The sequence below is a fragment of the Zophobas morio genome, unplaced genomic scaffold (genome assembly GCF_036711695.1).
Source record: "Zophobas morio isolate AGI-343-1 ecotype UQ-CSIRO unplaced genomic scaffold, CSIRO_AGI_Zmor_V1 ptg000017l, whole genome shotgun sequence".
Taxonomy (NCBI): Eukaryota; Metazoa; Arthropoda; class Insecta; order Coleoptera; family Tenebrionidae; genus Zophobas; species Zophobas morio.
Window position 1 is genome coordinate 14,471,722 of NW_026972122.1, and position 26,773 is coordinate 14,498,494.

The window sequence follows — 26,773 nt, forward strand, 5'->3', positions numbered from 1 at the left end:
TGAATATGTGACATAATTTATAAACGGCCCCTTACACAGACAATTAGGTACATAGATCACATTTTTTCCAGTCAATTTTTTAATAATACTACATCACTTTTATCACATTTTCTTGGAAAACACTACAACTTTTACTTGGAATAACAAATGTCTTAAAACTAAGATTCAGAAATGGGCAACAATCAACTTTATAGTTATTACATTATTACCTTATACATATATAAATATCATATAAATTACAAAGTCCTAATGTTCTAGAACCGTATCTTCCGTGGGTGTTTTTTTCTTCTTTTTCTTTTCCATATGGCCTTTACAATGTTCACACTCGTCATCTGATTCATCCTCAGAACTACTTTCATCAAAATTCCTAGGTTTTGTGTAAATGCAACAACCTAACGTGAAAACAGAAATTAATTTATTTTACACCTTCACACTTGTTACTTACATTTTGATTTTTTCTTATTCATCTCCTCATTATCTACTGTTTCAGTGGTCCACTGAACTTTCTTGTCATTCTTAGGTTTCCTCAATCTTAATTTGAGCGTTGGTACCTCATGATCCTGCAATAATAACGCAATGAAAAATAAAAGTGCATGAATAATATACGCTTTATTGTGAAACTGTAAAAATATGAATATAACAATTATTCTCACATCCCCTTAAATCTAAATAAACATTTAAGAAACAAATTGGGTCCCCACAATTACAGTATATCTTAAAATAATCACAGATTATGGCAAGTATTTGAATGTATGGCATAGTTTTCATTGAAAATAATTCCTCCTTATTGTATAACATTTTGTTGCCTCAATTCTTTGAGCTGTTCTTGATTGTATTGTAGCAAATTTTTCAAAACTTCATCAGTATGTTGCCCAAGCGTTGGAGGTGCGGAACGTACGCAGTTACCTCCATCACTGTATTTAACTGGCGGTCCAACAACTTTGATGCTTCCAGCAACGGGATGCTCCATTGAATGTATCAAACCAATTTCTTCAATATGAGGATCATCAAAAGTTTCCTGCAACGTATTAACAGGTCCATTGGGAAATGAACCGCCTTCAAAAATCTTTGCCCATTCCTTCTTCGTTTTAGTAGCTATAATGGATCTTATGGTCCCAATCAATTCAATTCTGTGTTGAACTCTGAGTTGATTAGTTTTAAACTTTTCATTGTCTGCAAGATCTTGTCTGCCCATTCTTTTACACAGGTCTTTGAATTGTAAATCTGATCCAGCACCTATAGTGAAATATCCATCTTTGGTAGGAAATGCTTCATAAGGAACTATACTTTCATGGGCCGTACCCCAGCGCGCTGCCTCTTTTCCAGTGTTTAAATAATTTGAGCCAATATTAATTAATGAAGCGACTTGTGTGGAGAGTAAATTGCAATCAATTTTTTGCCCCTTGCCTGTTTTTGTACGTTTAAAAAGAGCTGCTAAAATGGCTCCATGAGCATATAAACCTGTCGATAAATCAGTCATTGCAACACCAGCTTTGCATGGTTCTCCACCTTTGGGTCCAGTTATATGCAGAAAGCCTCCCATTGAAGCTGCAACTACATCATAACCTGGTTTGGACTGGTATGGACCCTCGGGCCCAAAGCCCGTTATTGAGCAATAAATGAGATGTGGTGCAACTTGCCTAAGGTGTTCATAACCTAATTCTAGTTCGCACAGTTTACCAGGTACGTAATTTTCGACTAGTACATCAGACGTTTTGGCTAGTTCATATAAAATGTGTTTTCCTTTTGGTGACTTGAGGTCAATGCAGACGCTTTTTTTGTTGCGATTCAGGGCAATGAAATAGGAAGTTTCTGGTGTTTTGTTCACGAATGGAGGGCCCCACTTACGTGCTTCGTCGCCGCTTCCGGGACGCTCTACTTTGATGACTTCCGCTCCCAAATCACTCAGAATCATTGTGCAATACGGCCCTGCCACAATTCGAGTTAAATCGAGAACTCTGACGCCTTCCAGCGGAGAATTATGTGAAGACTGTGTGTGTATTGATTTAAACGTGCCGTTTGCTATTTTAATGTGTGAAGAAATAACATGACGGAGGGATCTTTTCACGGCGGTCAACATTTTTGCGACTACAACTACTTAAAATTCTTATCAATTACGTAATATTGTTTACCTGCTCATCGGCTGTTTCAACAACTGTGACAGTGGAAGTAGTCGGCTCTTGCATCGCTTGTGGGGAAGGAGACGATGGATCTGTCATTCTACTGCAGTTGACCAAACGCAAGTATGTTTACATATTTTTATGACTATACACTGGAATCATTTTACAAAGTACGTGATTTTTGCGTCTGCGGGTTATGATAAGATAAAACACCTCAGCAAAATTTCACTAATTTGAACGTTGAGCTGTGGACAAATTGACATTTCTAATGCGAGAGTTGGTCGGTAATTGACATCCATAGATTTCTGTTTTAACGACATAGCCGGTGTTCCCTCTGGTAGCGTAAATTAAAGTTATATTGAAGGTACAGACTGAGTAAAAAGGGAGGACTCAGGTAAATACACTCAAATATACAAGTTATGAGGATACTACGGAAAATTTACAGAATTCTATTGGAGATATTATAAAAGTCTTTTTTGTTTTTAGGTTCTTAGTATTTCTTAATAATATTGTTTAGATTGTGTTAATTACAGAATATACAGAATTATTCATGAGAAACTTCTCGTCCAATAAATTCAAAACGCAACCAATAATACAACTGCATAGCAGTCTTTGATATTTGTTATCATAATTTTTTAATTACAACACAGCTCTTAAGTTTTGATAATTTAAAAGTAAACGTCAACTTTAGGTTCAAAGAGAACAAGAGCTTGTCAAAGTGTATTCTATACGCATAATACTCTCTATACCAAAGTGAAGAAGTACTCACCATATTATGTCAAAATCATACTAGTCTTTTCGTCGTTTGAATACATTTTATATCATGTTAATTTTAACGTGGTAGTAACATCCGACTTCACGTTAATGTTGTTATAACAAAACAGATAAACTCTGTTTTACTTTTTTTGAAAATGATATGAAATATGAAAGATGGTTTTGAATTGTATTTGTGGTTGCGTCTTGAATTTTTCTGAATTGGTTCCAATAAGTTAGAACTGTTGGCGTTTGATTTATTTATTAGTGACATCGATTGTATGAGGGGAAGAGGAAATATATTCTCTTCCCTCCAGCTGTAGTCTCAGGAAAATGTTAAGATAGTTAAAAATGCTTTTACCGAAAAAAATGTTGATTTAAATTTTTACTTCGATATAGTAAAATCAACTTATACATATAAAACAGTGAACTTGGGTATTATTCTTTTCGGCGAAAGCGATTTATACGTTTCTTAAAATATTTTAAAAACAATTAAAATGCCATTGCAAGTGTTTTAGAAAATTTTGAAATTTGGTGCCATCAGTTGACATGTTAATTTGGATTGACACATTTTACGGTGTGGGTAAGAAAGAAATATACTTACCTAAATCTTCGATTCAGCATATTATTTTAAGAACAGTTGAATTTCATTATTATGCCCATATGGTTGATACGTAATATTTTGTGTTTAAATGAAAATTGTTTTTATAATTACAAGTGCAAACACACTTGTAAAAAACCTTAGACAAAAGAAAGAGTCTCTCTATTATCGAGCATGTTATTTATAGGCAGAAGGTTATGATTTTAAAATTTTAACTCAGATATAGTTTATCCCCTCATTGGAATAGTATTGTTGGCAATTTATTTTTCTATTAGTTTTCAATACAGAAATAAATCATTAGTAGAGCTGTGCGGTCGAAATTTAAACTTTTCGAATCGACCCCTACTACGGCAGACCAGTGGCTCGCAGCCGATGTTACGTATCGCGAAGAAATTTACGCGAAAAATAGTGTTCACTGAAAATCAGTTGATGATTTTAAAATCCATACCCACGAAATAATAAGAATAATAATTTTAATAATGTTCAAGTGTCGGTCTCGTTGACAATAAAACGATTGATGTGAATTATGAAAAATAATACACAATGAGAAGCGAGAAGCGAGGAAGGCAAGACTGCAGCGGCCTGCACTGCTGGCCTGATGGGACGGATAGTGGGGATAAATAAATTTTAACCGCAGAGCTCTAATCATTAGCCAATGAACAAAATACATGGAGGTTTATTTTTATCAAAACTATAGAAGCGCACTTTTTAATTAGGTACATTTTTCAGACATTTTTTATTACCATATTTTGAAATACAAGTCTTTTCATAAATCAGGAAAAACACAAAGGAATTAATTATTGCGTATGCAAATTTGTTAAGTGAGTTCGCACAAATTAAAGCAAGGTCAAGTGTTCACCGTAATCTTCTTAACTTTAGCATTTTGGTATTATGTTATTATGTTATTAAAAGAAAAAGTTGTGGTGTTTAAAATGTTGATAATTAAACATTTCTTCCGAGACTTTCTAACGACTTTAAACACTACCTCCAGAGACGTGTAGAAAATAATTGCACATCTATGTACCTGTAAGAAATCTTAACTAATGTTGGTGCCAAGATTCGGTTTGTAGAGAGCAAATTAAAAGTTAGATGACTTATAAATATTTAACGGCGCATTAGATACTAAATCTTAAGAATTTGATTTTTTATTTGTTAACATATATACATCGATTAATCGTACAATAATTAAATTAACTACGTTTTTATAAACCACTCCTTGGAAAATACTTAATTATGCTCAGGACTGGCTGTGATTCTGAAAATATAAAATCGAAATATTATATTTTAAAATTACTTTTTTAATGAATTTGATATTTTTTCGAATAAGTTCGATTTCAGGGGCGAGGGAAGTTATGTCGAAATAGCCGACCAATTTTTTTGTGAGATTACAATAAATATCACAACAATATTACGCTAAAAATTTATGATAGAATTGGCGGCGTTTTCTAGAAATTGAACTTTGTAGGAGATCTATGTACTCAACCCAACTAAATAAGTTGTCTTTAAATAATGAAAAAAACACGCTATTTCAGTTCATGTCATCTTGTGTCCTTAACTCAAACGCTGCGCGACCTTAATTTTAGTCGTGACTCATAGTCTGAAACCAATTATTTTGGCAGTCGATATTTAAATGATTTAATTTAGTTCATAAACCATGTCCTTGAAAATAAATTATCAGAAATTAAAAGTACTAGATAGATGTATTACTATATGTATTTGCATTAGATGGCAAGCTTCTATTTTTTTTAAAGAATGAGAAAGAAATGTAACCAATAAGTCAGACAAAGTACACTAGTTTACACTCGAGAAGTAACATTAGATTCAAATTTTTGCATCATTTATGTGGTCCTTACATTGTTTTCAAAAAGTTGTTAAAATTGTTTCAGTTATTTATATTGTGTGTAGACTTATAACGTATATATAAATTTAGTAGGTACATAAAAATATCCATTTCTGGCAATCTGGTAATTTTTGATCATAGTAAATCGTTATCAGAATTCGTTTGTTCATGCCTTTAAAAAAATGATGACGTCGTCCGAAAATTTAATCATATTTTGCGATTTACAACCGATGTAACCATATTTTAAAAGATAAGCATGCGAGTTATCTTTAAAAAAATAGTCAAAGATTATTTAGACAGATTCCTCACCCTGAAATACAGCATTTAATTTGACAAATTATTAACGTTGATTTATCATGATTGTAGAACAACTATTAAAAGTCATTTTATATCTCTCCTTCAGAAAGTTAATGACGAATAACTGCTTTCAGCTTTTCTCGACGTTTTATGACCCCTAGTATACGAAGAAGTAGGTGTCCCGTTTCCGTTTGTCTGTCTTGTGTGTCAATTTTAATTAGACATATATTTTTCGAAATTACTAGATGGATGGTCAAATTTATATGTATAAAATGTATGTTGGGGATATCGTTTAGATGGTAAAACCCTGACCAAAAATTCTCTAATCACCAACAATGGGATGACTTCATCTTCAAAATTTACAATAGCAAATATTATTTAAATTTTATAAAATAAGATACCTATTCCTGCACTTGTGGTGTATGAATCCGTGTTGAGTTTTTACCCTGGATATCCAGATTTTTGTAAAAATATCAAAATTGAGTAACAACATTTTACAATTTATGTAACTTTGAAATTTCAAAATCGAGTGCTCCGAAGTCTTGCATACACGTTACGGTTTTGCTAAGCATGGTGAATCCGTATTCAAAATTTATCTGTTTACCCCCTCCCAAAAAATTAATAATGTCACCTCAAAATTTTGCTGAATAAATCCTATCTATACGCAAAATATTAGGATTCCTCACTTATAGTTTATCAATGGATTCATAGTATTACGTATACAGAATAACAAAAATAGTATAATGACAATAATAGTATACAGTACTGTTTTTATTAGTATTACACTGCACCTATTCAACGTGTCCTTTATAAAATGTAGACGAAATTACCACAAAATTGTGTTACGGAAAAACTCACTTGAATCATATGCATAGCATGCTCCTTTATTTATCCTGTAACAGTCCACACATATTTTAATTTAACTTATAGGGTTTATCATTAAAAAATAAGATTTGCAAAATTAAAAACGTAAACCGTATTTGTTCGACTATACTTTATAGGCGAGGAAAGTTCTGTCGAAATGTATGTATGTACAAGACGTGTAAAAAATTAATAATAATTAAGTACTACTTTTTTTTAATATGTAGGCGTTCTTACAGAATTGATTTGATTTTCTCTTCTAAAAGTTGCCAAATACCTCACTTATTTTTTCTGAAATAATGAGAATAGCAATGGTTTCAATTAAATTATCTGGATATGTTTTTTAAAACTTTGTTTAATGTTCATATGATATTATGCGTCCCTAATTTAGTTAAATTAAATTAAAGTTAACTTTAATCGGCCTTGGTGGTAAAAATTGTAAAAATTATGTACAGAATTTATATTTACACAATGAACAATTTTAAGATATTACAATAAACGATGAACGTTTTCACAATGTTCTACGGGTTGACACTTTTTAACCCTTTTATATAAAGATGGTACAAAGTATAAAATGGTTAACTAAAGTGCACACTGTTTTCTTCCTGCTGAAAACAAGAATAAACTACAATTAAAGACAAATTATACTTTATAATAATGTAGTAGTTGTAGGTTGTACTACAGGCAGTTTATTAATAAATATCTGTTCTGATCCAGTTTTGACGTTGTCATTGACATTATTATACAGATTAGCATTCTTGTTATTTCATTAACTGTGTGGCCTTTTAGACTTTAAACTTTTTTTTTTGTAGAATATAATCATGTCGATTGAGTAACAATAAGCGGTTATCGCAGTTTTACATTAATTTGATTTAGCTAAATTTGAAAAACTGGCCGAATTAATTTATTATATACCTTACAGATGGGATAAAAACGTTATTACCATATGAGTAACGAGGTATCAGCCCAGCCAACGTATTCCATTAATTCGAGTGAGATATCATTAAGATTATTTTCCACTTTGTTAATGTTATCTAAGGTATTTTTTAGTTCAGTTTATATTTGCCAATTGCAAGAGAGTTTTAATTTCTACAAAAATGTTTTAATGTGAGTGCTGAAATAAAAATATGTAAGTTAAATTCATAAATTCACTTCACATTGTTTTCACTTGAAAAATAACAAATTAATATATAACTGAACTGAAAGGAAAATAAATCCTGGAAATATGATAAGTTTTAAAAATGCGATAAGAAAAAAAAATGGAATTAACTTGAGATTTCTTGACAAATGCCAAAGATTCTTTAATTTTAAAACGACTTTAAATCGTTCTGACAAAAGTGTGCTCCCGTAGTTAAGATCCCCATTAATTAAAAAAAAAACTTTAAACTAATTATAAAATTTGTGTAACTTCAGTGATAATACGTTTACTAAATAAATATACAAAGTATGTGAATTTCTGTACCTGTTTTTTTAAATATTTTATGTAGTTGTTTCCTTAAAATTTAATTTTAGTACAAAGTGTATAAGTAGAATCATAACGTTGTTTTATTTTTAGTTTGTGGTTTATTTTACGATGATGTATTTCGCACGTATTTATTCTCTGTTGTGTAAGTACTTATTACATATGTATACTTTAACCGGACGTGAAACCACTGTTAGTGCTAATTGTTTAAACTAACATAAATAAATTTGTTCCAAGAAAATCAAATTGATCTCTCTAACTGAACACAACACCCGAAACATGAAATTTTTATTTTTACTTTAGATAATTCGAGTAAAAGTTTGTTCGACTCGAAGGTTATGAAAATGCAGATTGCCCATTTCTGTTTTTTCTATATGTACTTTGAAATTAAACACATTTTAGAAACTGCAGTACTGTTTACTCTGATTTTCAAGCATACTTTCAGATTATAGTAAAGTTATTGATAACCAAAATTTGTTTGTTTATCACCTCTAAAAGTAGGTATTTGCTTTAATAATCTATATCTATTTTTAATTTGATAAATCCAATAAAAACATGACTAAACTTATTCTTCAAATTTTACAACTTCTTCGGAAGTTTTCGTAAGGCAGTAATATTAATTTAGTGACTGCCGATCATTAACTAAAATTTTAATTATGCACCCCTTTCAAAAGGCTTCGAATGTAAAATTATAGATGTCATCTCAAAAAAATTGTTAAATTAATATTTATTAACAACGTTGTAAAATTAAATATTGCGTGTGTTTTAATAATATACTTTTATTTTTTCAGTACCTTGATATATGTCATTACTACTACTATATTGTGCACATGTTCATAAAATAAACATTTCCAAAACACTAATCAATCAATCAATCTTAGTTCTTTATGGACATATTGCTTGTACATGTGTAGTGGTCTTGTTTTCTTTCCAATTGCAGTGTCTAAAAAAATAAATGTACAGATTTATTTATTTTACCAACTGTTCAACGAATTTTTCTGAAATTAATGATGAACACTGCAGAGTAACACTAGTAATAACACTACTGTATTCCCAAAGTTTCGGGAAAATGGAGTGACCCGTTCTTGATTATAAATAAATTAACTGTACTTAAGTGTATTAGATGAATGGTTTCAAGATTTCAGAGCATTTGCATTTCTAGGGTCAAAAATCAGGACGGACTCATAAACTACAAGGTGTATATTATTTTATAAAATTTTAATAATAATTCTTATGCAGAATTTTGAGGAGACGTCACCACATTGTTGGTGGGGACAATCAAATAAATTTTCGTTAGGGTTTTATCATCTAAATATTCCTGACATACATTTAAAACTTGAGAACAATTGGTGTTGTATTTTTGGAAACACTGACAGACGGCAGAAGACAGATAGACGAAACAAACCCATGTTTTCCTACTGTAGGACGTAGGTATGTAACGGTGAGAAAACATGAAAGTAGGCATGGACCCTACTACAATACATATTTATTTAGTTTATACTTCCGAAGTAAAAATGTTTCTGTTAACACCTGAACTGTGAAAAAGAACCGGCCAAAAATAAGTTAGATACTGTTTATTAAGCGGGTCATGGTTATTATTGTAGACTGGATTATTTTTCGACTTATTCGATCAATTGTGCAGGTAAATATGCCCAAAATAATTGACGGGTGAGTCTAGCATCAGTAATTGCTAATTAATTAATTCAAGCAACTTGCAATGTGTTGACTTTGGCAGCCTTGAACATGACACCAGAAATTCGACATTGCTCCACTAATAAAGTAACATAAAACTGATAATAAGTAATCATTTTGCAGTTAATGTACAAAATGCATTTGAATAAAAAAATAAACATAATAAAAAAAGTTGGAAGTTTTGAAAATTAAATAATTACAGAAAATTTTGAAGTGGAATGATGGAGGTACTATACGCGACTTACCCTGCATTTTCAAGATATAACCTAAACGTGTGATTACATCGAATTTACATTATCTATGGGCGAGGAGAACAGAATTAGAAAAAAAGATGAAATACTGCTGCTGGTTGCTGGTTTTGGAAAACCTTAACCAGGATGACAGAACAGTTCTCATTGATGTTTGATGAGACACATCTTGATATAATATTATATGTATTACGCCCAACTTCTTAAATATTTACACTGTTTTTCGTGATGTGTTCTTGTTTAAGTTTATATTTTGTGTTTTTGAAAGAAAGTTGAAAACAAAAAAATCTTACAAATGGAAGTAAATAAATGATGATTTGCTGTAGTGTAATACGATGAGCTACAACGAATATATATTGATAATAATTGTCCTTTTTTTTTGTAAATACTAGTTAACCATTTCTCAACGATCAACTGGCAGTGAAACAAACTGTGTAACAAGTAAATATTTAATTCTGCGTTTTGCAATCATTTATACTTAAAAATAAAGCAAGTTCATGTATAAAATATTTGATATAGTTACAAAAACTTTGGTCCAAGATTATTTAGACAGAACTTCCTTGTCCCTGAAGTAACACATAGTGTTTTCAAAAAATTAAAATTTAAATATGACATTGATTAAAATAATTTTAACGAAGAAGGTTTTTAGATGATCGCAGACGTTTTGAGGTTTTCGTAGGCATGTTAATGAAATTTTATCTCCCCTCTCCCGCAAATTGATGACGTCATCACCAAATCTTGCCCGACACATCGCATCTAAAATCTACAAAACAGAAATCCGTCTATGCTTGTGGTTTACATCCATATTTTTTTACGTTGTAGGGTTATCTCAGAAAAAATCGCAAAATCAGGTTTTATAATCTTTCAGAAAAATAGGATTTGTTGAACTGTACTTCAGAGAGGACAAAAGGTTTAGTCGAAATGATCTTCGGCCAAATTTTTATTACTGATTTTGTTACAAAAAGCAAAATTTGTATGGTCTTGATAGTGAAATAATAACGTAGGCCTAAATTTTGTCATAAACATTCTTCGTTTAATATGTAGTAATCTGGGAATATTTTCCAACGTTTTACCTTTTTTTTTACTCTAAAATCTATCTACAAATTAAATACACATACATTCGTTGTGGATAGTTCATTTGAACTAAAAAGAATACATACATGTTAGACATAAAATAAATTTTAAAGCAAACTGTGGAAAATTTGAAAACTGTTAATATATTTATAATACAAAGCACTGTGGTGATAAGTCTTTACTTATAATATTTGTTCTGATGGATTGGATTTGGTGATCTGAATTTCTGGGGTAAGCCCAAGAAACGCTACTGTATAATGAAAAAACTGTTTGGTCTATACATAATTATTGTTAATTTGTAGAGATTTTTAAAAAAATATGGTGACAGTGAATTGATGTATTATGTTGTTTAATTATTATTATTATTTCGATAATATTTTCATTGTTCAGAGATAGAGTAGTAATGGAATATTTTATTTGCTCCATTTTTTTGAGAACAAAAAAACGTAATATTAAAGTTACAGAGTTTAATAATCTAAATTCATATATACCGACTCTTTAAATGAATGTCAATGAATAATGACAATGGATAGTTGGACTTTATAACCGAAATACACATCACCGGTGGACTTTGCACACTACTTAAGTAAGTATAAAGAGTTTAGTGCGATTAAGTAACAACAATAAAAATCTACTTGTATCTGAGACGAGATTCAGCTGATATATAATCTTTGTATTAAGTTATATTAAGCTTAATTTTTATGATAGTGTCTGACTTTCTGTACGTTTATTCAGTTTTTTTCCATTAAAACAGCAAGTCAACAAAATTAAAAAAAAAACGGAAATTCTGGAAAAATTGTCAATAAAATGTAAATACGTTGAATTGAAAAAAGCCCAGGTCCGGAGTTATCTTATTTTTTCAAGTACAGCATTGTGTGTGACGTCAAATTAAATCGTTTTAAATACACTGGGATCTAATTTGAAAAATTAATTTTTAACATTCATTTGTTGTTGTCTACGACATGCAACTCTTTTTATTAACCTTATAGATTTTTTTAGAGATTAAAATAAATCCGTTTGTTTATATGTACAATATTAAAAAAATTGTGAAAACGTTCGTATAAATGAAGAAAAATATATCGGATTGTAAAGCGGAGGTAAAAGAGAATTCTAGGTATCCTGCATATTTGAAGTAGTATTGATTTGACAGTCGTTTAAGATGACGTCACCAGTATTTTGGAAGGGTGAAGAAACAAATTATGGTTGACATTTTACATGTACTATCACGGCTAAAAAAATGGAAACACCTAACCTAATATTATGTCATCGATTTTTATTTAATTTTTCTATTGTAAGTGCAATTTTTCTGTCACGTTGGTGTTAAAAGACGTCAGGAAATCAGACGCGTTCATTCTAAAGCAGACACAAAATAAATTTAACAAATACAATTGAAAAATTAAATAAAAATCGATGACATGAGCAGGTTAGGTGTTTCCATTTTTTTGGCCCTGATAGTACTTGATAATCTTAAAGTATGTAGGTACAATTAAAATTTTCAAAGTAATCCATTGTGTAATCGCCAATAGACGATAGACATTACACCGACAGCCGGAAACGGGGATGTGGTGGTATTTTATATAGGTACTTACATAGTACGAATATCAAACATTGCTTAAATCGACCCTGTCACAATACTGGACAGTATCAGCATTGTTTAAGTTACGTTAAGTTAAGTTGTTTAAGTATATACTTAAACAATGGTAACAGTAACGTATACACTTTTTTGAGAAGGAAGAAGATTTTTGTATACTAGATACTCAAATTGGTGTTAAAGTCAGCTTTAGCAATAACTCAGCAAACAACTAAGCTGGAAAAAAATCTCAAGTGATATTTAAAAAATTGGTACATATAATTGTCGGAGACCCATTGGTAAAGTATCTAATTTTTTTAAATATTGTTTTGATTAAACCTTTGCAACATCATCTTACTTACAGTCATTCAATATGAGGGGGAGTTTTTAGGTTTCTTTACTTGTTAAGATATTTTGATTGTTATCTTTTATCAAACATGTGTTTATAGAAACATATCTGATGTCTTTCAGTGTTTTTTAAGTTTTGACACCATAAACAATCTGTAAATGTGCATTATTAATTAATTTTTATAAACTAAGCATTTAAATATGATGAAATGCCATATTATTGAAATTCCGCTCTATATTGTTGCTATTTATTATACGTATTGGGCTGTTTTCTAAACGTTCATAGTGTATTAAATAACAAGGAATTAAAAATCTTTGTTGTTAGCGAGGGAATAGTAATTCTTCAAATAATAAAAACAGTTTAATACCGTGTTACTTATATAGTTGCGCGTCATGGTTTCACTCATGAAAACCGAAGATAATTCACGGGTAACGCATGTTTATCATCCTAAAAAGATTTCCAAATTTTGTAATAAAAAACGATGATTTTCTTAAAAACGTGTAATATGATCAAATAAAGCAAAGGAGAAGCAGATGAGAGTACGTCTAGAGATGTTTTTAATCCGAAGGATGTCTTTAAAAAAGAAGCATTAAACAATTTACTGCAGGAAAAAGTTGAAATCTATACGAGAAGGAATATCAGTAGTTTTGTAACTGGAGAACCAAAAGAAACGTTCGAGGCGTTGGTGACACTATTTAACTATTAATAAAGAAAATGAATGATTTTCAAATTTTGTACTCATTTTTTACAGTTGGGTGATTAAAAATTTTCAGCCTTCAGAAATAAGACGACCTATTAATTTACAAAAATAAGGGATTAAATTCAATAAAAACATGTCGGTATTAGAAAAACTGATTAGGTTATTTTTTTAATAATTGTGTCGTGTTTCCTACGGAACTGTTCCTTTGTTCAGAGTTTTACGGAATCGTAATTTCGAAAACAGCTTCAGTTAGTTGTGAAAGGTGGCTGTAATATTTATTCACCGAGTTGTAAACGGATTGTGGGAATAGTTTAGTTAAAGTGTAATATTATTTTTTTATGATATTTATTTTTTTGACGTATATAATAATAAAGTTTATAACGTCTGTAGACACCATTCCCTTGTCTCTTGTTAACTAATGTGTTGCATTCGTATTTTCTTGCATTTACGTCTTATTTATCATTGAAAAAAAGTCGCCACATACAAAACAGTACATGAATTTTAAGGGAGGTTGTTATGGTTTCTTAGTTATTTTTAATGTCAAACTCATTACCGCTAACATATCGACAAAAATTTGGTGAGTCTTTAGTATTTAATGAATCCGCGGTTTTTTACAATTAAACTTAATTAACAATAAAAAGCGCTAAAGCACCTGACACAAAATCATCGATGTTATGTGTGACAAAGCTATACCAGGGTCACCTGCATTGAACATTGGTTATCATTTCATCAGCAGAATTTTAATAGCGGGGAAATTTCACCATTAGTACGTTACAGTGATCGTGCACTGCTGTATGTATATGACGTATGTATGTAGTGCGGTTATTTATCATATCTATGTAATAATATAAACAGTTGCAAAATCAATTATACAATAATGTGTGCCTTATCTTTTAATCGCTATTACTCTAATCGACTTATTACAGTTTTTTTCGTTGGCGTTGAATCATAATATATGAGATCATGTAACTTGTCCATGATCACTACAATTCCATAATTTTTATTTCAATATATTTTAAATGATTCGCATGACGTCATGAATAATAATTGATTTTTTAGATAGAACGAAGTGAACAAATTCCAACGCGAGATCTGTGTTACAACCAGTAGATCGGAGACACTAGAACACCGTGTACAAGATGTCGAAAATGAAATATTATTTTGGTGTAGTGGATTACATCCTGTTTGCGGCACTTTTGTTCCTTTCGGCCATGACAGGAGTCTACTTTGGATTTAGACATAAATTGTACAAAAAGCGAAAACGTGAAGACCTGAAGGATTATTTAACCGCTAACAGAAATCTGAAGCCTTTTCCGGTGGCTATGTCGTTAATTGCAAGGTAAGTTGAGTTATTTATAATACAGACTCACAAATTTAAAGTATTTTAGTTACGTATCTGGAGTTACTATGTTAGGAACTCCTGCTGAAATATATAATTTTGGAGCTCAGTACTGGATCATAGTGGTTGCAATGACTGCCAGCGGTGCAGTGGTGGCGTTCATTTATCTACCAGTATTTACAAAATTGCGAGTGAGCTCCTCGTATGAGGTAATTACATAACTGAACAAATTTATTAATCTTAAGGCCATCTTACACTTTTATTGTTCTGATATCACGCGTGTGTCTTCTCACGATTATGACAGTTATATATATTCTATAATGACTAGGGTTGTTGTAATTAGATCAAAGATATCTTGCCTTCTGACATATTTGGTCCATTAGGTTATAGTCATATTCAAAGGAGGCACTAAAATAATTCGGTGAAAACATTTCAGTACTTTTTAAACTTTTTACTTTTTATAATAATGGTAATGTCTGGGCGGTTCGTTTTCAGCAACGTAACTCCACATTTTTTCTTTACATTAGTTGATCTTTTGCTTACACGAATAAATGAGAGTAAATGAAAGAATACCGTTGTTTTAACGGGCGATCATCAACTCCGGTCCAAGGTTATATCTCATTACACTGGTACCTGGAGTGCCTTAATCCCTCGCCTCCGGTCCAAACTGATAAAAACTCTGTTTCTAAACTTTGCATAAATTTTAACTGTCCCGCTTTAAATTTTAAAATGCATACATATGTAGAATCAAACGTGAAACTAAATAAGTCAGAAATTAGACGTATAGTAAGTAAACAAGTTAGACAACGGCAGAACTCTATATAGTTGGATTCATGTATCTTTTTACACATGTGACCAAAGTATCATATAAGCTCAGACAGCACCTATCATAGGAATCTTTGTTTTAAGGATTACAAAAACGAAGAGCCCCACAAATAGTTTGTCTACTCAAATTAGTCCAAATTACGCTCTACGTCAGTTATTCTCTTCCACAAAGTTCCTTGAATTAGAAAAAGATAAAATACATAATATAAATATGTAATGCGACAGGAACCGATGTAGTCAATCTAATCGATTTTTCATCAAACGTCACTATCAGTTTTGGTTTTACTCAGAGTGGTTAATCGCAGTTTTTCGTCGTTCTATTCAAGTTTTCTATTCAGTTCTTCGTAAAGTTCTTTGGTTGTTAGTATTCTTGTTTCGTTGTCCTATTTAATGTTTGTCATCTTATTTCTTGTTCGTAACATGCCGGGCAAACCTTTGAGTTCCCGTGCCCAGGACATGGTGGCCAACTTTATACAGTATTTTGCACTTGAGAAGAAAAACGGTGGTCCTTTAATCTCATTAAATGCTACAGATAACAAAATCAAGGCCCAATCGGAAAGCACCGAAAGCAAAAGACCTGCCTGAGCCTATACATTTGTGTCATGTTGACGTTATGAACATTGTCATCTTTTTTACTAATTAAAGTTTATTCTTTTTTTAAAACAATTGTCAGTGTCAAAATTCCCTCAAAGACCAGACTGTACCACCCTAAAACCTTTCGTTTTGGAACAACTGTATCGTAAAATCTCTCTAGATAAGGTTTGTGGTTATGTCGGTCAATGTCAGTGTCAGAAAATTTTCACAGATCTAAGCACATTTTATACCAAAGGACAATACTAAAAAACGATAATGATACGTTAAAATGCAATTGAACATAATACAGCTAACAGGAAAATGGAAATTTATTTAATGCGTAACAGTTTATTCAGTTTCAGAATCAGATTCAAAATGTTCAGACCCCCAATCATCTTCCGAATCAGATTCTGCGGTTCTGCATCTGAACCTAGCATTAGGTCACAATCTTTTAAAAAAACCCTTGCAGTTCCTGCATGGAGAATAGTGAATCTTCTACCCTCCCCTTTTAATCTTTGAGGAACGCCTAATGGATCAGATTCGTTTACCCACGTTTTTACTGGACTTCCATTTTCATAAATCCATGTCTCGTCCAAAAAGACAAATATGTAGTTATCAGATTGTAGATATTGTAAATACTTTTTTAAAAATTTAATTCTCTTTGCAATTATATGCGGTTGTTCAATTAAAATTTTTCTGTTGTTGAATTTTTTCCATTTATATCCCATTGATTTAATAATTTTGTATAATTTAGACCTACTGCCAGTGTAATCGCACTCGTTTTTAACAAACTGAAGAAGATCGTCAATGGTGAAGTGTTTTCCATTGTCATGGTATGTATGAATTTGTCTTGCCAGCTCCTCTTTTATATAATGAAATGCTGGATTAGTCTTGTAATTTATTTTATGACGGCCTTTTTTCTCAGGAATTTTTACGCAACCAACATTATCAAATTCATGGATAATTTTGAAAACGACTGTCGAGTGAACCTAAAAAAAATATTTTAAGAGGAATGTTTGGGGTTTCGTTGTTTACAAAATCTAATGATAGCTTCTTTTTCACGCTGCGTTAGGGGCCGTCCAGATCCTTGCTTTCGGGAACTCATTTTGCTTTTTATTTAAATTCGCAAGAAATTGCCGGTTCAGTCGCGCAAGCGCTTTCACGTCAAAATGGCTTACATATGACATTTTACGTTGTCAACCTAACACCATCAAAATAACTAATGGCTCATACCAACATGACAACACATTGACAATTGTTTTTAAAAAAAAATTGACTTTACTACAAAGTGACAGTTATTAGTTCGAACGTTAGCTTTTGGTCACGTGTGTAAAAAGATACATGAATCCAACTATATCTCGCAACAAATTTACAGTGTAGTAACGAAAAATGTATTTCTAAATACGATTTTGGAAAATGAGTCTCTTATAAATATAATACTATCATGTTATAATTTATAACAAATTTTGTAACTCCATGAACGCCTAATATTGTTTAAATAATTAGATGTGTTCCTGCATTAAATAAGTGTAATTACAAATTAGAGTCAGGTAGATATTTGACGGATCGGAGTATCTGATGACCGCGGACTGGATTAATGTGTCGGATTAGTGAACACCCGACCTGGGGTGAGATTTTCTTTCTATAACGATAAAATATCGGCACCAATAAAATGTGGTTGTCTTTTTCTTTCGCATCTGAGATTTATGTTTTCGTCCTCGTCATTTATCGCTTCGTTATCGCTTCGTATCGTATCGGTATAAACAAAATCCCACCCCTGGACCTGGAGTTGCGGTTCTTCGGTCTGAACCATGGAGGTAGAATAACAAGAGGCAGCATTCATCATGTAATCAATGTTAAAGAAACCCGGCGTGGTTACTTCTATCAGATCTTTTTCAAAAATCAAAATCCTTGTTTGCAGCCCAGGAATTTTGATTTTGTATGAAAATTTGAGTTAAATTTTCTAAGCACGATAAAAGTTAATCCAGTAAAATAATTTCGGCAATTTGTATAAGTTTACTACATTTAATAGTCAGTCCGTCAATACTGGGTGGCTATTATTAATGATTAAAGAAAATGTTTGTGTTAGCTGTTATGAATTATTAGCAGCACATGAACTCGCCTAACAATTATAATGACAAAATGGCAGTTACATAGTGTCATAAATTTCAATTTGACAATCAAGTATGACATTTTAAATATGTTGCCAACGTGACAAAAAACGAAATAGAGAAATTAGTAGCATGGAGATAGAATGAGAGGAGATATATAGTTTGATGCCGTGCTTTCGAATAGGGTCATGATTACTCTTCCAGCTTCTCCCAGAAACCGACTCTTCCAGTGGTTTACTGGAAAGCGTTTGCCGGGTACTGAGCATAAAGTACAAAAATAATTTATTAGGATAGAACATAAAAGTAGCAGCAGTAAAATTTATTTTAGTTTTGATGTTGTTAAAAATATATTTGTATTTATGCCATAATTAAACAAATAGTAAGACATTTTTACTCCCTATGATCCTATTTTAAACCAAACGTTAGCGCCTCTCATCCTCTGCTGACAACTGACCGCTCTCGACGGGGTAAGGAATGGGTCATAAATGGCTGTTGCATGGAGCTGTTTTGTCGGCGTTTCTAAAGTCATTAGATATATAGCTAGTGACTTTAGGCGTTTCTTTAACATTGGTCAAATGAGGTATGCTCCCTCCTGTCATCCTACCTCCATAACTATAGTATTCAAATATAAATATAACAAGAACCGATTTTGGTAAAATAAATCCTATAAAACATGTTACACACAAAACATACCAACTCCACTCAATAGCCAAGTTATTGAGTGTCCTGTTTTTAAATTATTGTACCTCTGGAAATAATCCCACAAATGATCTGTATAGTCGTCATGAAAGGGGAATACCGTATCGAAAGAGTGCAAACTGAAAATGCCTTCGCGCCAACGAGTCGACGGTTGTGTGAGATCATTCTACCGCTCAACTATTTCAGTGGCGTCGCAAGAAATGATGTGGAAACAGGTTTCCCTCAAAAATTAATGTTTTGCTATTCGCGCATAGTTTCTTTTCTGGTGGTAGTTTTGCCTGCCACTTTTTTATTCAGCAAATTTAACCATAACAAAAACGTCATGGAGGAAGTCTTTGTTGGTTTACATAAACTGTTAAATTCGAGCAATACGGCAAAAAATATTTGTTTTAATACCCATCAATTGAGAAAACAAAAGTATTGGAAGCAAAAGTTCAGCGTTTTCTCATTTCAATTAGTGCAGCTACAAATACATGCCTTCGCTTAACCCGATACAAGACACAATGTTATTATTTTTTCATAAAAACTTTAATACACATGTTTTTAGTATCTGGAACTAAGATTTAGTAGGCATTTGCGGACAATAGCTTCAATCTTTTTTCTGATTGACGAGGTAAGTTTCATGTCACAGAGAACGTAATTAATTTATTATTTTAATATGCCAGGTTTTCTACAGATATTGTTTTTACCCACACTGATCTATATTCCGTCGTTGGCCTTTAGTCAAGGTGTGTATTCGTTTTAAATATTATTTTCTTGTCGATGGTCAAATATTTTTCTTCAATTGTAGTATCAGGTATTGATCATCATTTAATTGGAATAATAGCATGTGCCGTTTGTGTATTTTACACAATTCTGGTAAGTTAAAAATTTAAATGGCCATTAAATAAGGTACATATATCTTCCTTCTTTATAGGGTGGACTGCGAGCAGTGGTTTATACGGACACCTGGCAAACTGCTATAATGTTTGTTGCTGATGTAGTCATTGTTATTCACGGAGTTGTTGCTGTTGGTGGTTTTAAACCTATAATTGATATCGGCTTGGAAGGTAATCGAATACAAGCTATCGAGTAAGTGAATTTATAAATATAGAGGGTACATATTCTCACAATGTGCTTATTTCAGTTTTTATCCTAGTATGTATACCCGATACAACATATATGTTATGTGGATTGGGGGGTTTATGTATTGGACAGCTTTCAATTCCGTCAATCAGACCATGGTTCAAAGATATTTGTCTTTGCCAAACGATAAACAAGCTAAATGGTACGCTTTTTTCTCGTAATTGCCATCTAATTATTACAATGTTTTCATTTCAGCTCCGTCGCACTATTTACTTTTGGTGTTGTATTTTTTATATCTATGTGTTGCTTTGCTGGACTCCTAGTATACACCTACTATCACGACTGCGATCCTCTTACTTCAGAGCGCATTGCAACAAGCGATCAAATACTTCCTTTATTTGTCGTAGAATCAGCTGGACATCTAAGCGGTATGCCAGGGTTATTTGTTGCTGGTGTTTTTGGTGCAGGCTTAAGGTAAAATGGGTTTTTCATTCTTAACATTGATGTATTGAAAATTCGTTTTCAGTTCATTATCGGTAGTCCTCAACTCATCCTCTGTTGTTATATTAGAAGATTTATTGCAAGGAGCATTTCGTATCGAAATAAAAGAGGAAAGAGCAAGACTTATTTCTAAATTTATTGTTTTGGGAGTAGGCATTGTTGCTTATTCTATGGTTTTTGTAATAGAACAGTTGGGTGGAATTTTTCAGGTAAATGATAATAGTTAATTGGTTTGAGCATTTTTATCACACAATTCAGTTTCTATCTGTTGATTCGGAAATTTATTAATAGGTAATCCGTAGAGACGTGCAGTTTTAGTTCATGCGACTCCCACCACTTTCCTTCATTAGCGCGCGATGTTATTGTTTCACTTCGCCCATCGCGCGACGGAACATGCAGCATGTTCCGTCGCACGACCCTGGACTGGCAGTGATAATCTGTAGTGGGGGAACTTTTCGAGCCAGCCAACTAATTTTGCCCGCCTTTAGTAATCACCAAAACTACCGATTTCGTCATTTCGAGATTTTAACTCTGTTTTAAAATGATTATGAAGATGGTAAAATGCTAGTCAAAATTATTCTTTCTAACATTTATCCTTGTAAAATATCATTAAGTAAATAAATATCGTTAAAAAACCTTCAGCATAACGTACTCACCTGTGGTTATCCTTAAATGTCAATAAAATTGTACAGTTTATCTCAGAATTCTCAGAGATGACATTGACACCGAAATTCAAGAAATTTTGTATTCTTTTTCTCCAAAGAGGTGGTGACGTCATATGAAAACAAAATATAAATAATGAAGTATATATTGCTCCAGTATCGTGTTATGGTATCTTAACAACATTAACGTACAAACTGAGTTATTTTAAAAATTATTTCAAAGTCGCATCGGTTGAAATTTTACGACCACAATAACTACATATATGTTTAGTGTACATATCAGTATAATTAATCTGTCTGAATTCGGTGCACATAAGTTCATCTCAGAAAATAACCAAATACATTACTATTGTTCCTGAGACGAATGTGATATTGACAGTGCTTCAAGGGGCATCGAAGTTTTGTTCAATAATTTTACTCTAAATGGTGTACTTAAATTACACAGTATTTGCTTCTGAAGCGTGATCACTATATGAGAAAAAAACTAAACCACTGTTTTCATACCATCTTTCTTTAAACAATTCATTGACTTTTTGGTGAAGCTTAAATTGCTTTTGATGTCTATATAACTATTTTGACAAACTTATTATTATTTCAAGTTAACCTTCAACCGCCGCAAACGGAGTTTGCTATACAATCGAAAATTGGAGTTAACGCACCAAATTATAACTGATATCTTTTATTCAACAAAAAAATCATAGCACATGACACACCACTAGATACGTTTAAAATAGGGAGATATCAACGTTAGAGCTCACAAACTATAAAACCTATGTAAAATTTCAGATAGGTACATGTTAAGCCAATCAGACACCCTACGGGCTCGGAAAGAGCAACGAAACCATCAAATTTTAGTTAGAAACAGTATTTTTGTCGATTTTTATTAAATCTGAACTATGTTTCAACATTTTTTGATGATTCTGAGCGACGAAACATACTTAGAGCATGCAGAATCGTCTCAGATTAGGAAAAGGAGACGTTTGAGTTAGTTTTATGCATTCTGGCCTTCGTAGATACAAGAAAATTGTTAAAATTCTTCAGAAACGTCACTTTTGAAGCGTTTTCTTGTAGTTTTAAGTGGTTTTCGAGATAGTAGACCGATCCATGCTTCCGCTATGTATTTTTGCAAGTTTATAATTAAAGTAAAAATTATTATTAAATTTATTCATTCCATTCGGTGAATTACCAAAGTTTCAAAGAAGTTTGTTCGATGTTTTCTAACATAAACTTTAGAATTTTGATATTTTCTATTTTGAACACAACTCATCTGCGTAAAGTTAAAATTAAAGGTTTCATATTACACCATAAATAAAGTATACCATTCTACAATTTGAGGTGAGTTTTACTGAAGAATGTTTTGGTGCAGATAAGTTAGTAACATATGGTTGATATTCTATAATTAGTGAATAAATACATATTAATATTTTACAAAACAATTGAAAGAAATTCTTCATATAATATCTTATATAGATTTGTATCTAAAAATAAAAAATGGGTTATTAAACCATAGACACATCACAAAAATATAAAGCTATGTATGCAACTCGTACATAATTACGCTTTACTATACCTACCATACCTCATTAGTCCATTAACTGCTGGGCTCGTTTAGTAAAGCCTTTGATTATGTACTTTTCCATAGATAACTACTACTCCCATTATATTACGTGTTTAAAATTATCTTATTGCTGTGATGGGTAATTAACATTGGCGTGGGAAATTTCAGTAATTTATTTCTCGATAATACACAATACACAACTAACTATACAACGTAAATGTACAGGCAATAATTCCGACTCAATGTGATTTGTACTCCTTTAATGGACTGGACTGGATCTGACTGGCTCACTCCCGACGATGGTCCCTAATTAAATATCCGTGCGTTTCTTCTGGAGAGTTCGCGATCGCTGCTTCGAGATCGTCCTGGAGTGCGCCACCGAGATTTCCGGAGAATCGCTTCTATGTTTTTCTTTATTCGAACGCCGCACAGACGTCGTACCGAGGCGGACCATGGATTTACTTCGTAACAATGTCTTGTCAATAATATTTTATGGCGGCGGATCATTTTTAAAATATCAGAATACAAACAACACTAGATATCTCCTCATATTTTTTAATCAACGTTTAATTGATAAATTTAAGGATGACGTCATCAAATTTCTGGATGGGGTAGATAGATAAAATTTAATCGATGGTTTTTAGTCATTAAATCAAGTTCAATGTTGTACTAAAATGTCAAAAGTTACCTATTCTGTAACAAATAAATTGTCTAGCAGGCGGAAAAGGGATACAAATACTTTCCCTTATGTGCAGTACTTCCCGAACTTATGTGGGGAAGTACGATGTGTATTCTTTTAAGCGCACTACGGAAATAATTTCCTTAAGTACCTGCAAGTTTTTAATATGTTGATATCTTCACTTCAGGTGGCAACGACTCTTACCGCCATTAATGCGGGGACCATGTTCGGACTTTTTTCTCTTGGAATGCTGATACCTTTTACTAATACAAAAGGCGCTATAGTTGGTTCCATCTCTGGATATATTATGGCTTGCATTGTAGCTTTTGGTAGTAATTATGCAACGACGACAGGGTTAGTTGTGGCTCACAAATTGCCAGTATCCGTGGATGGCTGTCTTGAAAAATACGACATTAACATTACTTCAGTGAAGGAAATTGTAAGTATGCAAAATTGAAAAGAAAATTTATTTAATTTTAAATAAATTAATAAGGCATCTTTTGCTTTGACAGTTTGTCACAGGGGGTTCCATAATCGTGTTTTGTCTGTTTAGCCTCTATTTTAACGAGACCTTCGTAAATAGAAGCCCAAATAAATTAAAGGTTTTATCGCCTTTATACTTCCCGAGCGTAAGTTAAGGAAGTATTGTAATAGGGTCCATTTAGCGAATGGCTACTTTTATGTTTTCTCAACGTTAATACGAATGTGCGTATTAACTAGTAAAGATTCCTCAGCTTATGATACTTGACTTCTTCACTATGTGGAATTTGTTTGTCGTTTAATTTCACCGGAGGGCATGTTTCTTTGTGGGTATCAAATGTTATGTATACTGATTGCCTTTATTAACTGTTGTTATACTTGTTTAAATTGTTTTGTAATATTTCTGAATATAGTAGGATTACTATATCATCGGCAAATGTGGCCGGAGTGATATCTGGTGTCGTTGGTAGGTCAGCTGTATAGATTAAATAAATATAGTATGGGTTCTAAGACGCTCCCCTGAGGTACAGCTGCATGAACAGGTTGTATATCAGAATATTCGTCTTCAAATTTTCAGAATGATGAAATAGCTAATTAGGTAGGATGCATTTGAGTTTGTACAAATGACCTCTATGCTAAACTTTGTCCAATGCTTTATCAAGGTCTAGAACCACCCCCGAGCAGTATCTGTTGCTTTTAAAGTCATCCTTAATCCGATTGACAACTCTATGAATTGTTGTATTGTTGAGTGATTTTTCTATTTTCTTATATCCGAACTGTTGTCATGGATAGCCCATCTGAGACTGATCTAATATCTCAGTAATGAATATTTTAAAATTTACGTGTAACTTAGCTTTAATTTTCGTTTGTATACATATTTTAAGTTTTTTTTTTTTTTCGTTGTTCATTTAGTATTTTGTTATGTGTTTACAGGAATATCCAGATGAATCTGGTGTTTTCCCCTTATTCCGGCTGGCATTTTTTTGGGTTACACCTATAGGGTTTTTCACTGTGGTCATTGTTGGAGTCATAACTAGTCTTATAACTGGAAAAACGGATGTGAAAACTGTTGATCCCGAATTAATATCACCTATATGTCAGCGATTTTTACCGGAAGAGGCCAAGAATTATGCAGGTACAGCTGTAAAGAAAATTGAACACAAAAGACTTTTGGACCGTATTCATCAGAGTGCATCGTCTGTACGCCTTAGTGTGAGTAGTGTAAGTGTTTTAGTTTTTAGCAATATATACAGCTAAGAAGTGTAGAAACAATATTAATGTCTTAAAATTTCCACAAGGAACAGCATTGAGTAAAAATGATAAAATCTTGAATTAAAAATTGCAAACAAAACGTAATGATAAATACATAGATGTTTTTCGTGTCAAGAATTTCCGGAGGTTTGTCAATTATAGCTACAGTGAAGAGCGTAAGCTTAGCCACAATTTAGTGTCGTCACAATTTAATTTAATAATTTTTCTATCAAGTCCAGTGACCAGAGTGTATCAAATATAGACAACGCAATAGATTAAAGAACAGTTGTAATACATCATCTCTAGTAAAACCGATAACAGAACTGTCAAACTGTCAGCTTCATCAAAACACGTAGTTGTTGATGTTCCACTTTCTCTTTTCATAAAGTCATGTTGTCAGTTGCTTTATGAAGAGCTATTAGAACTTTTATGTTTTTATTAAATGCCGAAGGAACTAATTCATCTCAAAAATTGGTTGAATTTTGCGGCCATAGAGTAAAGTTGTTGAAAACTCTGTTGGAAGCCAATTAAGATGGAATCCGTTGAAGAACTTCTTAGTTAAAGTAATGTTTCTTGTACCTATCAACAATTTTCGATTCTTTTGCGTTACACTTTGTGCCATTTTGGAGTATTCTGTATTTTGACAAATTAAGTGTACATTATCGTTGAGAATCCATTTTTGTTTGCGTCTTTAGATCAGTAGATTGCTTGAAAACTAATTTCAACAATTTCAGACATAATACAATGTTTTTGTGTATATCTAAAAAAAATTGGAGTCATTGCATTTTATGCTGTTATAAGCGTTTTCATCGTTTTTAAATAGATTTTTGGATTATATAACAATTTGAATATTTAAAGACTGATTCAGTCAAGGCAGAGATAATAGACATAAAATTATTGGAAAAGTATGGAGAGTTCTATTACAAAATAGGAAATAGGATATATACAACTTTATTTAAAAACTGTGCACGTCACGTCATAACATGTAGCAGATTCTAATTTACCAATTCTGTCACCCTGTCAATAAAAACAAGAAATTTCAAAAAAGCTACCAGTATATGTAGATATTTTAATTCCTTCTGCATGCGTTGAGCTCCTAATATCTTTGGAAAGTCGAATTTTTCCTGTAACTTTCTTTTTTAATTGGTAAGATGACAATGATGATTGTAGTCAAATGTTGGTTTCAACAATACTGTAGACGTAGATTTCATGGAGTTTGTTTTAAACAGTTATTGTTATAGTATTGTCAAGTACTCCACCTGTACATTATGTTTTTCTAACGTGAAGTATTTGTTTTTCAGAGACAACCATCAGAAGCTCGGCGGCCACGGTGAGGAAAGTCTCCGAACAACGTTTAGTGTTAATTAAAAGCAAGTATTCATAAGTAATTTATTTATAGTGAAATCTTTTTGTAATTTAGCATTGTTTTAATTTTCCCATAACAATAAACTGTATTATTCCTA

At 32.1% G+C, this 26,773-nt stretch overlaps 3 protein-coding genes across 12 annotated transcripts; 1 reads left to right on the forward strand and 2 right to left on the reverse strand.

Annotated features, from left to right (window-relative positions):
* On the reverse strand, positions 1-2,219 carry LOC135130632 (E3 ubiquitin-protein ligase PPP1R11). The gene is made up of 3 exons (XM_064058046.1): positions 2,133-2,219; positions 446-560; positions 1-392 (listed from the first exon to the last, which is right to left on the reverse strand). Exons 1-3 carry the CDS (start codon positions 2,217-2,219, stop codon positions 247-249), a joined length of 348 nt encoding a protein of 115 aa, XP_063914116.1. The 3' UTR covers positions 1-246.
* Positions 591-2,126, reverse strand: LOC135130631 (succinate--hydroxymethylglutarate CoA-transferase). Its single transcript, XM_064058045.1, has one exon. It carries the CDS (start codon positions 2,078-2,080, stop codon positions 785-787), a length of 1,296 nt encoding a protein of 431 aa, XP_063914115.1. The 5' UTR covers positions 2,081-2,126; the 3' UTR covers positions 591-784.
* On the forward strand, positions 2,153-26,773 carry LOC135130629 (sodium-coupled monocarboxylate transporter 2-like). 10 transcript variants are annotated; one of them, XM_064058036.1, is made up of 13 exons: positions 2,153-2,243; positions 14,627-14,906; positions 14,956-15,115; positions 19,662-19,727; positions 19,791-19,842; positions 19,905-19,972; positions 20,031-20,185; positions 20,241-20,381; positions 20,435-20,653; positions 20,706-20,889; positions 23,767-24,018; positions 24,993-25,280; positions 26,612-26,773. In XM_064058036.1, the coding sequence occupies exons 2-13, from the start codon at positions 14,707-14,709 to the stop codon at positions 26,642-26,644; spliced, it is 1,818 nt and encodes a 605-aa protein (XP_063914106.1). In that variant the 5' UTR covers positions 2,153-2,243; positions 14,627-14,706; the 3' UTR covers positions 26,645-26,773. The 10 variants fall into 10 exon arrangements, with proteins under 10 accessions (XP_063914106.1, XP_063914112.1, XP_063914109.1 ...); XM_064058042.1 differs by having other exon boundaries at positions 2,156-2,243; positions 14,631-14,906; XM_064058039.1 differs by lacking the exon at positions 2,153-2,243 and adding an exon at positions 7,534-7,601.

What these genes read in the sequence shown, in the direction of transcription:
- LOC135130631 (XM_064058045.1), bottom strand. Translation starts at nt 2,080, where the DNA reads ATGTTGACCGCCGTGAAAAGATCCCTCCGTCATGTTATTTCTTCACAC.
- LOC135130632 (XM_064058046.1), bottom strand. Translation starts at nt 2,219, where the DNA reads ATGACAGATCCATCGTCTCCTTCCCCACAAGCGATGCAAGAGCCGACT. An exon ending in TTGAAACAGCCGATGAGCAG is followed by an intron (nt 561 to 2,132) that starts GTAAACAATATT and finishes TTATTATTGCAG; the next exon opens with GATCATGAGGTACCAACGCT. An exon ending in GAATAAGAAAAAATCAAAAT is followed by an intron (nt 393 to 445) that starts GTAAGTAACAAG and finishes TTTTCACGTTAG; the next exon opens with GTTGTTGCATTTACACAAAA.
- LOC135130629 (XM_064058036.1), top strand. Translation starts at nt 14,707, where the DNA reads ATGTCGAAAATGAAATATTATTTTGGTGTAGTGGATTACATCCTGTTT. An exon ending in GTCGTTGGCCTTTAGTCAAG is followed by an intron (nt 19,843 to 19,904) that starts GTGTGTATTCGT and finishes CTTCAATTGTAG; the next exon opens with TATCAGGTATTGATCATCAT. An exon ending in TTACTTCAGTGAAGGAAATT is followed by an intron (nt 24,019 to 24,992) that starts GTAAGTATGCAA and finishes ATGTGTTTACAG; the next exon opens with GAATATCCAGATGAATCTGG.